This window comes from Chinchilla lanigera, unplaced genomic scaffold (assembly GCF_000276665.1).
Source record: "Chinchilla lanigera isolate Chin_1 unplaced genomic scaffold, ChiLan1.0 scaffold00011, whole genome shotgun sequence".
NCBI lineage: Eukaryota > Metazoa > Chordata > Mammalia > Rodentia > Chinchillidae > Chinchilla > Chinchilla lanigera.
In genome coordinates this window covers 13,700,159-13,714,973 of record NW_004955412.1, presented here as the reverse complement: position 1 = coordinate 13,714,973, position 14,815 = coordinate 13,700,159, and the positions used below count along the sequence as shown (strand labels likewise).

Below are 14,815 nucleotides of genomic sequence, written 5' to 3'. Positions count from 1 at the left end.
GAACTGTGCAATCAATATTTATTTTAGGGAAAAATGAAAATAATTTTAATTATGACCTAAATGCTTTTAAGTAATTAGAGTCCTCTTAGATTAGATGTAGAATATAAAAGACATTTTCCCCTAGTTTACCCCAGGTCAAAAAAAGATGAAAAATGGTAAGTAGGGTGGGTATTACCAAGTGTATTTAACCCAAATCTTTAAAGACAAATTGAAAAGTATCCTAATCCCAGATAATTTAGAGAATTGAGCAAGAGGGCTGGGGCTACAGCTCAATGGCACAGCGCCTGCCTGGTAAGCACGAGGTCCTGAGTTCCATTGCCGGTACAAAAAAAATGGAAAAAGAAAATTGAGCAAGAGGAGAAGAGTCTGTAAATGAGAAGAGTCTTTCAATTTAAAGTTAAGGAATTAAGCTCTCAACTAAAACTAGTGTTAATGAGAAAGTCATTTGCTTTTTTTTTTTTTTTTCACTTTTTGAGACAGGGTCTCGCTATGCAGTTCAGGCTGGCCTTGAGCTCACTTTGTAGCCCAGGGGGGTCTCAAACTCAAAATGATCCTCCTGCCTCAGCCTCCCGAGTGCTGGGATTACAGGCAATGTGCCACCTCGCCCAGCAGGTTGCTTTTAACCTAACATGATTTAGAGATTATTTTATGAACTTGAAGTATTCCAGTACTTTAGATTTCTAAAGGGGAAAAGTACTTTAGAAGGAGCAGGATGAACTGTCTCTGAGTGCCTCTAGGGGATAATACTATGAATAAATGTCAAGGTCTGTCGGAGTGCAGCCAAGTAGGAGACTTCACAAGGGAATGAATCAACGCCTACTCCTGCTGAGTAGAAACTGGAGTGAGACTCACCAACACAATTTACACAAGAGTTACTTAAGTGACATTATCTAGTAAGGGTGATTAGCCAGTACCCATGGTACATGAGATTAATGAGCTACAGGGGGAAAATTATTTTTCTCAGAATTCAACTTCCGCTTCGTATGGAGGCACGATGGTAGCTCCTTTTCCAAAAGAGAGTGAGATAAAACACAAGGAAGAGGACGCTGAAATTTTTCTGGTTTAATAGTCTCTGCAAAGATAAATTTTACATCATGGTAAGATTGTTCACTGGAAGAAAACTGACAAGTAACCGAGTTAAGAGACAGACATTCAAGAAAAATTTTACGGGACTACAATAACCAATTTTAGCCTGATAACCCTCATGCTCTTGTATAGCAAAACACTAAAATTCATGCAACACAGAAATTGGCGACTTAAAGAATTTCTCTCTGGACTTCTTGGGGGAAAAAAATTCATTTTTTTCTTCTGTTTGCTTTTCTAATGTATTATTCTTGCTTATGGCTGACTTTCCCAAATTTTCCCAGCTATTTCTGATGAAAAATCATTCTTCAGTAGAAGACCAGTAAAACGTACATGAAAAAATTAGGTGTCTCTTGAACTCCTGTCCACTTGAAGAGCTATCAACTGGATTACATAAAACTACCCCCTCAACTAAAATAGCAGGTAGAACTGGACAGAAATTAGTTGTCATTAGTATACTTGTAATAAAATAAAGCTTGTTCTGAAACCACAAGAGGTGGTAAGAGACTGTATAAAAGCTCATGGGTTCCCTAGAAAATGGACACAGTATAGAGAATGTGAGAGTATATAGGACTCACGCTTGAGTTATAAAAATAGACATGGTTCTCAGATGAAAAGAAAATGAGTACAAAGGAATGCTCCAAACATGAACTGTTCTTAAAAGACATGTCCGTATAAAACAATAAGATGTTATCTCAGTTCCAAAGAGTAGTCTGTTCCAGTGTCCGAAGAGGGGAGATGAACTGAAGACAGACGGGTCAAGAACCCGAGACTGATCTGTCCCCTCTTCTGTTTGGCAGTGTACGTTGATGGTCACAGACTGCTTTTGGGAACGTGCATACATAAAATGGCTGATCAGCTGGTAGTGCTGGGTGGATGAAGGAGAAAACCCAGGTTATTAAGGAATCCCTGGAAGTTGAACACTTTTAGCTTCTACACGGACGGTGTCGTACATGAGAAATAACTCTAGATTTCTTTACCCTGAATCAACCCTGCCATTCACAACACATGCTCCATGCCCCATGGTTTCTCTTGCGCCCTAAAACATCAGCCTCGTCTAAACATGTAATAGAAAGAAACTCTAATCTTAAAATGAGGACAGACTAGTAACTCATGCTCAGTACTCGTAAATCACAAAGAAACACTGAAATCAATGGTCTGCCTCCTTTTAACCGCAAAGGAGATACCATGAGTTAAAGAAAGTCATGAGACAAAGTCAAGAAGATATGGGTAGCAGCACCTTTCCATACCCGCCTTGATTTTTAAGGAGCATTTCACTCCTAATTCCTCTCAAACACAAAGGTCATCAGTTCGAAGAAAAATAAATGGCTCTAATATTAAAGAGTCCCAGAGAAAACTAGTAGAACATGAAATATGCCTTATGTGGGCTAAAGGACAAGCTGCAGAATCAGTTAAGACCAGAAGTGGCCCAAGTCTTACGGTTTTAGCACAGTACAGCACAATATGGGCAGCCCTTTTTCCATCCAATGAACTATTCAGCACCATCCATGTCCAGTTCAAAAGGTTATTGAAGAGTAGCTTTCATCTTTGGTACCACCTCATGAGTTGTTTGTAGTTTGCAGTATCTGCGAAGAAGCAGAAAAGCTGGTACCTTTGCCTTGTCTGTGAGTACAAATGCTGGGACTCTGACCAGTGCAACCCTTGAGGCCAATTAAATTAATACTGTAACACACAGGAGTAATGCATCCAATCCCAGGTTCCAGGTAATAGCAGCCGTGCCCCGACAGGAGCGGGATCATCCATCCCCATTGGTTAAGGCCTTCGGTTTGCTGTCCTCAGAGTGGGACGAAACGCCGTTCCCACGGACAAGGAATTCCAGATGAACCGTGGTCCGCATTAGGATAGGGGTTTGAAGTACCAGATACGCCGGGCACAGAAACAGGACTGGCCTGTGACCTTCACACTTGGAGAAGCTTTGCTATTGGCAGCACAAACGAGAAACTTCTGAAGTGTACTCCGGGTTTAGTCCCCTGTCCTGAGTGAGGCAGCCAGCAAGTAACCAGACTGCAGTCCTCAGGGTCAGTTCTCTCCATGGTCTTCTTCCACCCAGGCTACAATTTTTCCTTCCCATCCAGGGATGGCGTCCTCATCATGGAAAACCTGGGTAAAACAAAGAAAAAAAGGCACCATGAAAAAATAGTAATAAAGACAGAGTATTTCTCTAAACAACTGCTGCTAATAAAAATAAGGCCTCAAACATTAAGGACAAGAAAGTGTTGAAGAAAGCCTTGAGCTACATCTGTGTCCCTTCAGTTTTGCCCCTAAGGTTCCAAGTAGTACTTTATGTGTTTGTCAGCTCAACATTTATGGAATAGTTGTTTTTAAAATCCCAAACACCACTGTAATCCCAGCACTCAGGAGGCTGAGGCAGGAGGATCCTTGAGAGTTTGAGGCCAGCCTGGGCTACAAAGTGAGTTCAAGGCCAGGCTGAACTGCATAGCGAGACCCTGACTCAAAAAAAGACCAAAAAAAGTGAAATAAATCAGACCCATATGTGTAAACATTGTATTGTCTCACTAATGTGAGAAACTGAACGAGTAAATAAGATCCCAAATGCATAATAGATATTGTGAGTTGGGGAGAAACTGTTCAAAAGAAAAGACAAACTGTGATGGGGGAAAGGGAAAAGAAGAAAGGGAAAAAATGTATGTATATGTATACACAAGATAGTTAAGATACTTATACAGCTACCTTCTCTTAGTTCCTTAAAAAGAAAGGTTTGTGCTACTATTGTTTGGATATCACGCCTATACCTTGTACTCTGAATAACTAGTATGAAGACAACAATACACAATATATTAATTATTGTAACTCTCCTACTAACCTGTTTTGAAACTCCATTTTATTTTTTTCTCTTTAAAAAATTTAAAAGAAATAAAAACTAATAAAATGGGTTGGGGATGTATCTCAGTGCAAAGGCCCTGGGTTCAATCGCTAGTACTGAGTAATAATAATAATAATAATAATAATAATAATACATAAAAAATAAAAGGGAAAATTTTTGGTTCCTGATACTGTAAAGAAAGGGTTGGGAAGAAGACCAAATGCAGTTCTTTTCATTCATTTATTCATTTCCTGCACCATTAATACAACAGGGTTATTAAAACATTAGTTTTTCGTTTTCTCACTCTATAGCCGTAATGAAGGCACACACAATAATACATCAGAACCCAGAACTCTCTTCCAAAATGTTTTAGAAATCTGTCAGTTGGCAAATGGATTACAAGAGAAGCATAGGCCAAGAAAATACACCAGGAGTTAGAAATAAGCATAGATGACTACCCACTGTTTTCACTGTGAGAAACTACCACCATAGCACATAACATACAGTTCCAGATGTTTATGCCTGTTTGATTGTTTCACACTATGTAGAAAGTAGTTTTCTAGGACTTGGCTACTGATTTTAAGTATCTCTATTGTCTTAGGTTTTTTATTTTCCCTAACAAAATAAAACTATTTTCTGGTTAAAATAAAAATTGTATCCAAATTTGCAGTCAAAATAATTAAGTCCTAGAATTCAAGAAGCTATCAGTATCTTGGGCCACTTTATGCCTTCTTAGTCTAATTAGACCATAGTAAAAGCTCCAGCAGACTTCTCTGCCCTGATTAGGGAACTCAATTACTTGTGGGTACTAGCCCTTGAATAGGAGACTCTGGGGGGTTAGGAGTGAACAGCAACACCACCCAGACTCCCCTTTGACAGTGACAGTCCTGTACCTCCTCTTTGACAGTGCCAAACTCAGGATCCAGCGCTTTGAAGTGATACCGATGATTTCCTTCCCGATCAATAGCTGCTTTAAAATCCTTCAATGTCACCTCCCCCAACCTGCCACAAAAAGAGAGAGTACCAAAATAGATTGTTGATCAATAGGTTGGAAAGACAGGGTGTTAGCTTTAAACCCAGGCCCCTGCCAAAATCAACAGGCAGAAACAGCATGACTTACTAGGTCACTGATCCTGATAATGAAGATAAAACTAAAACTGCAAAGTTTGGAAAACCAGTCACCACTAGGAAAGGAAAATGGCATTACATATTGGGTGATCTCAGAATTTTTAAATTTTTTTTTTTTTTTTTTTCCCAAGACAGGGTCTCAAACTCACTGTGTAGCCCAGGCTGGCCTCAAATTTGCTGTGATCCTCCTGTCTCAGCCACCGGAGTGCTGGGATTATAGGCATGCACCAGCACACCCAGCGAAACCATTTCCCTTAGAAGAAATTACATTAACAGCTTGGAGAAAAGTTTTCAAACATAAATTCCCGGTAGGGATCATTTGCAGTCATCAAATAGTAACAGTCAATGAGTAAAAAGCCTGGGAATTCAAACTGCAATTCATGGCCATCAGCAGAAGCAATTTTGAACACTTACAAACTGTTTTTCCAAACTCGGAGCATATTGGCACAGTTGTCAGGATTGGAAGTACTATTGCTGCTTCCATACTTAGCTGTGTCTGTCCTCAGATCATTAAGAATGTCACTGGTTAGTGGCAAAGCTAAAGCTAGAATCTCTACCTCCTGGGCTTTTCTCAATATACATACTGCTTTTCAAATATTTTTCAGCTCCTCACTTGGGCAGGAACTAATGTTATGCCTTCCTTTCCTTACTACAAAGAAATAATGATCCAAGCATCTCACCTCTTTGGTATATTGACCATGAAGGGCGTAAGTGACCGGTCAGTGAAATAGAGCACTTTAGTGCAGGCGCTGCTGACAGTCGGAGAGCTCTGTGAGTGAGGCAATTCTGCAATCAGAGAGTCTCTATGGTTAGAACATTGGATTTCCATCATACCACTCATTTCCAATTATTCAAAAATGTCTCGGGAGAATGGAGCCGCCTGAGGTTACAGCTGCAAACACCAGGTCCAGATGGCATAATCCACAGAAGTCGCCACTAGGACCACACAGGCAGGAGGTGCTTTGGGCATGGACATTATCAGAAGGACCATGACTTCTCACTCACTCCAGGTATTTCTACCAGGGAACAGCAACTGATCTGACCGGTAGTGTTGCTGAAGATCAAAAGACAAGCTGGCAAGATGTCAGCTAGGGCACAGCAGACACACAGCAGGACCTGTGTTTCCACCTGCATTTAGATTGTGGAGGTCGGTGGTAGAGGATACTCATGTGATCCACGCAAAAAAGCAACAGGAACACAAACCACGGGGGCAAAGGAACTTCAGAAATTCAGATCCCAAGGTGCCTGTCATTCTAGTCTAAAAAACACAAGATCTGGGGCTGGGGATTTAGCTCAGTGGCAAAAAGCGCCTGCCTGGCAAGCGCAAGATCGTGAGTTCGGTTCCCGGTACCGGAGAAAAACCAAAAAAAACCAAAAAAAAAAAAAAAAACAAAAACAAAAACACAAGATCTACCTTAACTCTTAGCTGCACAGGATCTGTATGTTTTGGCCCTGTAGTGTTCCTAATTTAACATAGGTTCCTAATTTGTCTCTGTCCTTTAAAAGCGTATAGTAAAAGTATAATTAATTAATGAGTAGTTATAATTAAGAGAAAAAAGCAAACAGAAACTTTATAAGGACCAAAAGACAATAATTAAGCTTTTATTAAAATCTCTCCTGCAATCCCATCTACATATATTTCCCTCTTTTAGATTTGGGTCTCCTACCAAGTTGGCAGGCAGAGGACAGCACTTCTGGGAGGAGGTTTACAAAAAGGAAGAGAATGAGGGACAGACCGGGGGGAAGGACAAACAAACCTCCCCTTTGCACGGCAGTCACATGCGGTCGGTTTCAGTTTTTCTTCCAAAGAATGCCCATTCCCGTAACATACACGCTATGATTTTCCTTTGCCCTAGCACTTATCGCAGTGCCTGGCACTTACTGGTTGTTGAATAAATAAAATACTCATTTTTTTGCATTAAATCATATAACTGATTAATTCAATAAATAGTAACTAAGCATCTTCTATATGCTGCTAGATTTTGAGAATATAAAAACATCTAAATGTGGTCTCTGATCTCTAAGTTTATAAACCCATGTGGATGGTAGGCACAATTACAAATAATAACAATACACTAAAAGCACATCTGTACACTCCATGGAAAGATTGAAGCTGGAGAGATTAATTCCAACTGGAAAAGCTAAAAAAGGCCCCACAGGCAGAAAACCCTTAGAATGCACCTTTAAAGATCCTAAGATTGAGCTGGGAATGTAACAGGGCTAGTGTGCTTGTCTAGCATGTGCAGGGCCTGGTTTGATCCCCAGCCACCCAGCACCCCCAACACACACACCCGTGAGCAAGAAGTTGCAAAGGGCACTCCAGAAAAAGAAAAGAACATGAACAAAAAGCATAAAATGGGATAATGTATTTAGAAAACCGTAAGTAAACTAGTAAGGCTGGAGCATAAGGAAGACACCAGGAAGTCCTGGGGCAATAAAGGAGGCAGGAGCCAGACCACAAAGAACTCTGGCTAACAGGCTAAGGCCTGAATGTATTAGTCTTGAGCTGTGGGGAGACACTAAAAGGGAGTGATTACAATCAGACCGGCCTTTTTTTGGTTTTCTGGTACTAGGGATTAAACCCTTGAACTCAAGGAGCACTAAGCTACCTCTGCAGTCCTTTTTCAAATTTTGAGTCAGGCTGGCCTCCAGTTTGCACCCTCCTGCCTTATCCACCTGAGTAGCTGAGATACAGGCATATGCAACCATGCCCAAATGTACTGGCATTTTAGAAAGGTCAACCTAGCAGCAAAGTATGGGTTGGGTGGAGGAAACTGTAGAAGCCAGCAGTCCCACTAAGAAGCAATTAGGACAAACAGATGAAGAAGGACAAGATGTAGCCCTGGAGCCAGAGGACTGGATTGGAAAAAGCTTTAAAGTAAAAGCCTTGAGACTAGAGATACAGTTGAACACAGAGGATAAAAGGGAAAAGTAAAATATGACAACATAGCTTCAAAAGACAAATACATGATAACAGTATTACCTAAGGCAAGGGAACAGAAGTAAGTTTTGGCATCTATTTATTTAAAATATGTGAATGAAAAATAAAAGCAAGGGGTGGTGGCATATGCCTGCGATTCTAGTATTCTTGGAGGGGCTGAGGCAGGAGAATCTCAAGTTCCAGCCCAGCCTGGGCAACTGGGCAGCTTAGTGACTTGGCCAGAACATGTCCAAATTAAGGGGGTGGTGGGGAATGTTGGAGATGTAGCCCAGTACAAGGGCCTTGGGTTCCATCCCAGTACTACACAAAAAATATAAATCAAATAAAATGTTTATTGGTTATCTGTTACATGTCAAGTATTACAGATATACAAATAAATTAGATAAAATCCTGACCCTGAAGCAGTTCAGGGTCTAGTGAAGTAAGATAGAAAACCAGTTACAATACAACGAAGCACATAGGACAGTAATGTTGCTATGAACTGTCCTCAAACTCACAGTGATCTTCCTGCCTCAGCCTCCTGAGTGCTGGGATTAGAAGGTGTGTGGCACTGAACCTGGCTGTGAGTCTATTTTTAACTCGGTTGTATTCTACTCATTTATGTGGCTATCCTTTTGCCGCAATTTTTCTTACAAATTCCTCTGACCAACAGGATACTGTATTTAGGAATATGTTCTTCAATTTCCAAATATTTGGGGATTTCCAGATATTTTTCTGTTATTGATCTCAAATTTAATTCCATAATGGTCAGAAAATACACTAATATGATTTCAGTCCTTTTAAGTATGTTGAGTTTTGTCCTGTGGCTAGACTATGGACTATTTGGTATATTTTGCAAACACACTTGAATCTCTTTCTACCATCATTATTAGATGGAGTGTTTTCTAAATATAATCACAAAATTACAGGAATAAATATAATCACAAACAGATGACTTTGATAGTGTTGTATAGATTTTCTAAATCCTTATTGATATTCTATTGATTACCGTAAGAAAAAAAGAGTATTGGGCCTCCAGGTGTACCTATTGACTTGTCTATTTTTTAAATTAATTTTTGCTTCCCATAGTTTGAAACTCTGATCACACATATTTAGGATTGCTACTGTCTTCTTGGTGAAACTGATCATTTTTATCATTACGTAATTTTTTGTTTTGTTTTGTTTTTTGTTTTTCTTCCAGTACTGGGAATCCAACTCACAACCTTGTGCTTGCCAGGCAGGCGCTGTGCCGCTGAGCTAAATCCCCAGTCCCTCATTACGTAATTTTTCCTTTCCTTCCCTTCCTCCCTTTCTCCCTTCCTCCATTCCTTCCTTTCAGGTACAGTACTAGGGGTTGAATCCCTTCACACTGAGTTACATCCCCAGCCCTTTTTATTTTTTATTTTGAGACAAATTCTGAGACTACTTTTTATTTTGAGACTACCATACTAGGCATTCTCTACTTTGTTCATATACATATATATACACTGTATTTATATGTATATATAATTGTATTTAAATTCGGCTTCTTACAGATAGTATATTGTTAGGTCTTATTTTTTCATCCAATTTTATAATCTACAATATTTTATTTGATATGCTTAGACCATTCATGTTTAATGTAATTGTTATATGTTTAAGTAAAAATCTGCCAACTTGCATTAAATACAATAAGAGTCTTTTGGTCAATGGTGTTCAAACTGGTCCTCAGACCAGTTACTCTTCCAAGAACTTGAGTATAGCATCTTTTCAATTTTTGAAGCAACCCTATTAGCTGGGTACTATTGCCCTCATAGACCACTAATGAACAGTGGTTACAGGGGCAAAGTATTCAACTCCTGAGGTTCCAGAGTTCCTTAGTGGCAGCACCACATTTAAAATACAGCTTTGTTTTGCTCAAAGACTGTTTTCCCCGCCAACCTAATAAGTATGAGGCTGGTAAAGAAATAACCTAGGAAGTGAGGTAAAGCACTAATAATGAACATCTGAATATTTTAAAAATCTACCTTCTTCTTAGTTTTATATTTGTTCTGTGATCTTTGTTCCTTTTTTATCCTCTTTTTTTCCTTGTCCCTTTGGATTGAGAATTTTACTTTTTTCTTTTTTTTTTCTTTTTTCTTCCATACGGTCTTTATAAAGTTCAATGTGTTACACATTTTCAATTTGGCTGTATCATTTCAACACATAAGCTCATTTAACAATGAGATTTTTACATCCTGTATTTTTGGTAGTGGACTGAATAGGTTTAGAATTTTTGGGGGCTGGGGATGTGGCTTAGTGATAGGCTGCTTGCCTAGCCTCTGAGTTCAAGCCCCAGTACCACCAAAAAACAAAAAGAAAGAAAAAAATAGAATTTTTTTACTCTACTATCAACTTATTTTTTAGTTTGAAAAAATTTAGTGTTAGCAGTTAGACTTTGGATTTATATTTTTAAGTAGTCACAGAATGCTTTTTTTTTTGTGGTGCTAGGGATTGAGCCTAGTACCTTGGACATGATAAGCACACATTCTACCCTTGAGCTACATTTCCTGGTCAAACTTTTTTGTGTGTATTAGTACATGTTTGCAGTGCACAGTGATTATATTCATCATGGGGAGTTGCTATATATACAGAATACATCTTAATTATTTTTTTAATCCCCTACCCCTCCCATCCATCCCTGCTCCTTCTAACTCTTGGTACCCTTCCCATTTACAAAACCTCTATTTCCATTTTTTTCTTTCTTTTTTTCCATTCTCTTTCCCTGCCCACCTCCACCTCTTGTTCCCCTTCCCATTTGAGAAGGGTCACCCTACTTCCTACTATCTTTTATTTTGTTCTTTATTTATATTTTGGGTTTCTCATATGAGATGCAATATTGAAGCTTGTGTGTCTGATTTATTTCACTTAATATTATGGTCTCAAGGTATGCCCATTTACTGACAAATGCCTGAAGTTTATCTTTCTTTATGGCAGAGTAGTACTCCATTGTGTATAAATACCACATTTTCTTTATTCATTCATTTGCTGATGGTCCAGGCCCAACTTTGAAACAAAAACAACAACATATGACCTCACCTATAGTATAGGGAACTTACAGCAGTGTAGTCCAAATTCCTCCCTCCCAAACTTTGCGCTAATATTGTCCTACACTTCACTTTTACACATGCCATGTATCCACAACACATCAGTATTTTTTTTGCTTTAAACAATTTATCTGTTAGATAATTAAAAATAATAGATTTTAATATTTACCTTCATTTTAACCATTTCTTTCTGTAGATGCCAATTTATGTCTAGTATCATATTCCTTCTGCCTGAAAACATTCTTTTAACATTTCTTCTTTTAGTTTGCTTACAAGAAATTCTCCCAGTCTTTGTCTAAAAAATGGTATGTTCCCTAGGTGTACAGTTCTAGATTTACAGGGATTTGTTTTTATTTCAATATTTTAAAGATGCTCCCCCATCCTATGGCTTACTTAATTTCTGACGAGAATTCTGCTATTATTATCTTTGTTCTATAATGGCTGGGCATAGTGGCACATACCTGTAATCCCAGCACTCGGGAGGCTGAGGCAAGAGGATCGCTGCGAGTTCAAGACCAGCCTGGGCTATGAAGTGAGCTCAAGGCCAGCCTGAACTGCACAGCAAGACCCTGCCTCAAAAAGACAAACAAACAAAAAAAAACACATAATGGTTTTTCCCTTTTGGTTGCCTTCAAGATTCTTTTTGTTTGCTTTTCAGCAACCTGAACCTATCATTATTCATCCTTCTAAAGGTTCTTCAAACTGCCCGTATCTATAGTTTGATGTCTTCTGCTATTGTCTGAAAAATTTTGACCACTAGCTCTTCAAATATTTCTCCTGCCCTGTTCTTACTTTTCCTCTTCGTGGATACCAATTTTACACATTTTAATCTATCTGGTATTTTTTCCCTCGAGTTTCTTTTTTCCTTCCAGTGCTGGGGCTTGATCCTAGGACCTCGCTCATGCCAGACCCCTGAGCTCTCCCCCCACTCACTTCTCCAACCCTCCCCCAGGTATTGATGCCCTGGTTGTTTCCTGTCCTTTACTCTTTTCTCTCTGAGTTCAGGTTTGGGGAACTTCCATTAGCCTTCCTTCAGGTTTGCCGATGCTTTCCTCAGCCCTGTTGAGTCTACTGGGGAGCTCATTGAAGGCAATCTCCACCTTTATCTCCGGTCTAGCTTTTCTATTTTGCTTCTTATAATTCTCATCATTGCTAAAAAAAAAAAAAAAAAAACCATCTGTACATGTATGATGTCAATATTTTCACTACAGCATTTAACATATTCATCACAGCTATTTTATTTATTTATTTTCTTGGGGAGGGTACCAGAAATCGAACTCAGGACCTTGTGCTTGCCAGGCAGGCGCTGTGCCTCTGAGCTATATCCCTGGCCCTAGTTATTTTAGTTATTTATTTTTGGTTGAGTCTCACTGTGAAGCCCAGGCTGGCCTCAAACTCATGGCAATCCTCCTGCCTCAGCTTCCCAGTGCTAGGATTAGGGGTGTGTATCACTGCACGAGGCCTCACCATAGATGCAGTACTTCCAATCCCGTTTGATGGTTTCAGTGTGTTTACCACACCTGGGTTTGGTTCTCTTATTTACTTTGGCTCTTGACTGTGGCTGCTGCTGCTGCTGTTTTGTGGTACTCAGGGACGGACCGCAGGGCCTTGCCCTGAGCTCCATCTTCAGCCCTTTTATCTTTATTTTGGCCTCTGTCATCTGAGCTGCCAGCATGCTATCCAGACTGATGAAGAGGGCTGGGGGTTTAGCTCAGCGGCACAGCGCCTGCCTGGCAAGCGCAAGGTCGTGAGTTCAATTCCTGGTACCGGAAAAAAAAAAAAGAAGAACAGACTGAAGAAGACCTGGAGACTTCAGGGCGACGTGAGCCACGGCCAAGGCTGCATCAACAAACACTGGACACACCTAGGAGGCCAGGGTCATGCTGGTAACACGCATCACCACAAGACCAGCCTGAACAAACAGCACCCAGGTTACTGTGGGAAGGCTGCTCTGGGCGGTTACCAGCTAGAGGAGAACCGGAGCTTCTGCCCAACTGTCAGCCTTGATAAATGTGGACACTGGGCCAGGCGTGGTGGTGTACACCTGTAATCCCAGCACTCAGGAGGCTGAGGCAGGCGGATCGTTGTGAGTTCGAGGCCAGTCTGGGCTACAAAGTGAGCTCAAGGCCAGCCTGAACTGCATAGCGAGACCCTGTCTCAAAAAGACAAAACAAAAAAAAAAGTGGACATTGGTCAGTGAGCAGAGGCAAATAAACGCTGCCAGAAACAAGGCCGGAGCAGTTCCCATCGTTGATGTCATGCCATCAGGCTGCTACAAAGTTCTGGGGACGGCAAAGCTCCCAAAGCAGCCATCACCATGAAGGCCAAACTTTTCAGCAGCAGAGCTGAGAAGATTAAGGTGTCCAGGGGAAACATATATGGGTGGTTTGAAGCCACACATTAAATGCTTAAAAAAAAAAAATTATTTTGAGACATCACTCATTAAGTTGTCCAGGCTGGACTCAACCCCGTGATCCACCTGCCTCAGCCTTCCAGAGTGCTGGGATTACATGCATGTATCATCATGCCTGGATAGGTTCTGTATTTTAATATGGTTTTAAAAATTCTATACATTACATTACAAACTGGTTCTAATCAGCTTTTGCTTTTTTTTTTTTTTTTAATTGAGACAAGGGATTGCTATGCAGTTCAGGTTGGCTTTGAACCCACTACGAAGCCTAGACTGGCCTTGAACTCATGGAGATCCTCCTGCCTCAGCCTCCCAAGTGCTGGGATTATAGGCATGCACCACCATGGCCAGCTGGTCAGCTTTTTATATTTGGTTTTTATAGATTATTTAGATAGTTTTAGGTTGGGCCTGGGTAAAAAAGTTAGCAATGTATTAAACCAAAAAGGTAAGACCGAAACTAAAACTGACACCAGCAAATAGGGTAGATTTAGAGTGAGCTGAAATGAACAGGGGGGAAAAAATACAAAAAGTGTGGATGGGAAACAGGTTAAAACATATTCCCTCACCACAGCCACTAGATGGTGCAAAATATTTTGTAGGACTTAAACAGAGCTAACACTCAACATTTGGAGGAAAATTCCCAAAGAAATGAAATTTGTTGCCCCTAGGGAAAAGTGGATTTTTTTTGGTAAGTGTGCTATCTGGGCCTAAAGGATGGGGTGTGTGTCTGTCTGTCTGTCTGTGTCTGTGTCACGTAACAGAACCTAAGGGTGACCTACTACTGAGCAATGTTCCCGGTCCTTTTTTAATTTTTTAAAATTTTCACACAGGATCTCACTAAATTGCTCAGGCTGGCCCTGCATGTGCAGCCCTGCCTCTTGAGTAGCCTGGATTACAGACATGCACCTCCATACCCACCTATACGTACATTTTTGTTTTATATTTTACTTTGTTCAGCATAAATATTTTGAGCTTTACTTTCCAGATACATAACCCCGGAGTCAGTGTCACCCGGCGCATGGCTGAATGGCACCGGCTGATGCATGTGTCCTCACGGCCACGGAACTGACACAGCTGCAGTATTGTTGAGGGGAAAACACGTGACACAAGTGAAGCACAAACACTACATTCTAGTCGAACGTGCCGGGAGTCCCTGCTGAGCACCAATCGGTACTTACTGGAATGAGGCGGCCAGGACTCCCGGTATTCACTGCCTGACTGACTTCTGGGTGATTTGCCTCGAACCTGGGGAGCCACACCAAAACCACAAGAGTTACAATCAAAGAACTTACACGACACGTAAACGACATAAAGGGGAGCCTGAACTATATAATTTTCTACCACCTCTTCTTCCACAATATGTA

General features: G+C 40.5%; 1 protein-coding gene across 8 annotated transcripts in view; it reads right to left on the bottom strand.

The window, feature by feature from the left end:
• Positions 1-1,047: 1,047 nt before the first annotated feature.
• Positions 1,048-14,815, bottom strand: part of Dixdc1 (DIX domain containing 1) — a 73,234-nt gene continuing 59,466 nt past the window's right edge. For 6 of the 8 annotated variants that reach the window (XM_005378089.1, XM_013511056.1, XM_013511059.1 and 3 more), the window contains 4 exons: positions 14,630-14,696; positions 5,737-5,842; positions 4,822-4,930; positions 1,048-3,204 (listed from right to left, as the gene is read on the bottom strand). In XM_005378089.1, the coding sequence (XP_005378146.1) occupies positions 3,124-3,204; positions 4,822-4,930; positions 5,737-5,842; positions 14,630-14,696 (363 nt within the window). In that variant the 3' untranslated portion in view covers positions 1,048-3,123. Of the gene's footprint in view, positions 3,205-4,821; positions 4,931-5,736; positions 5,843-11,606; positions 12,194-14,629; positions 14,697-14,815 lie in introns of those variants that run through there. The other 2 variants (XM_013511058.1, XM_005378093.1) reach the window with 2 other exon arrangements.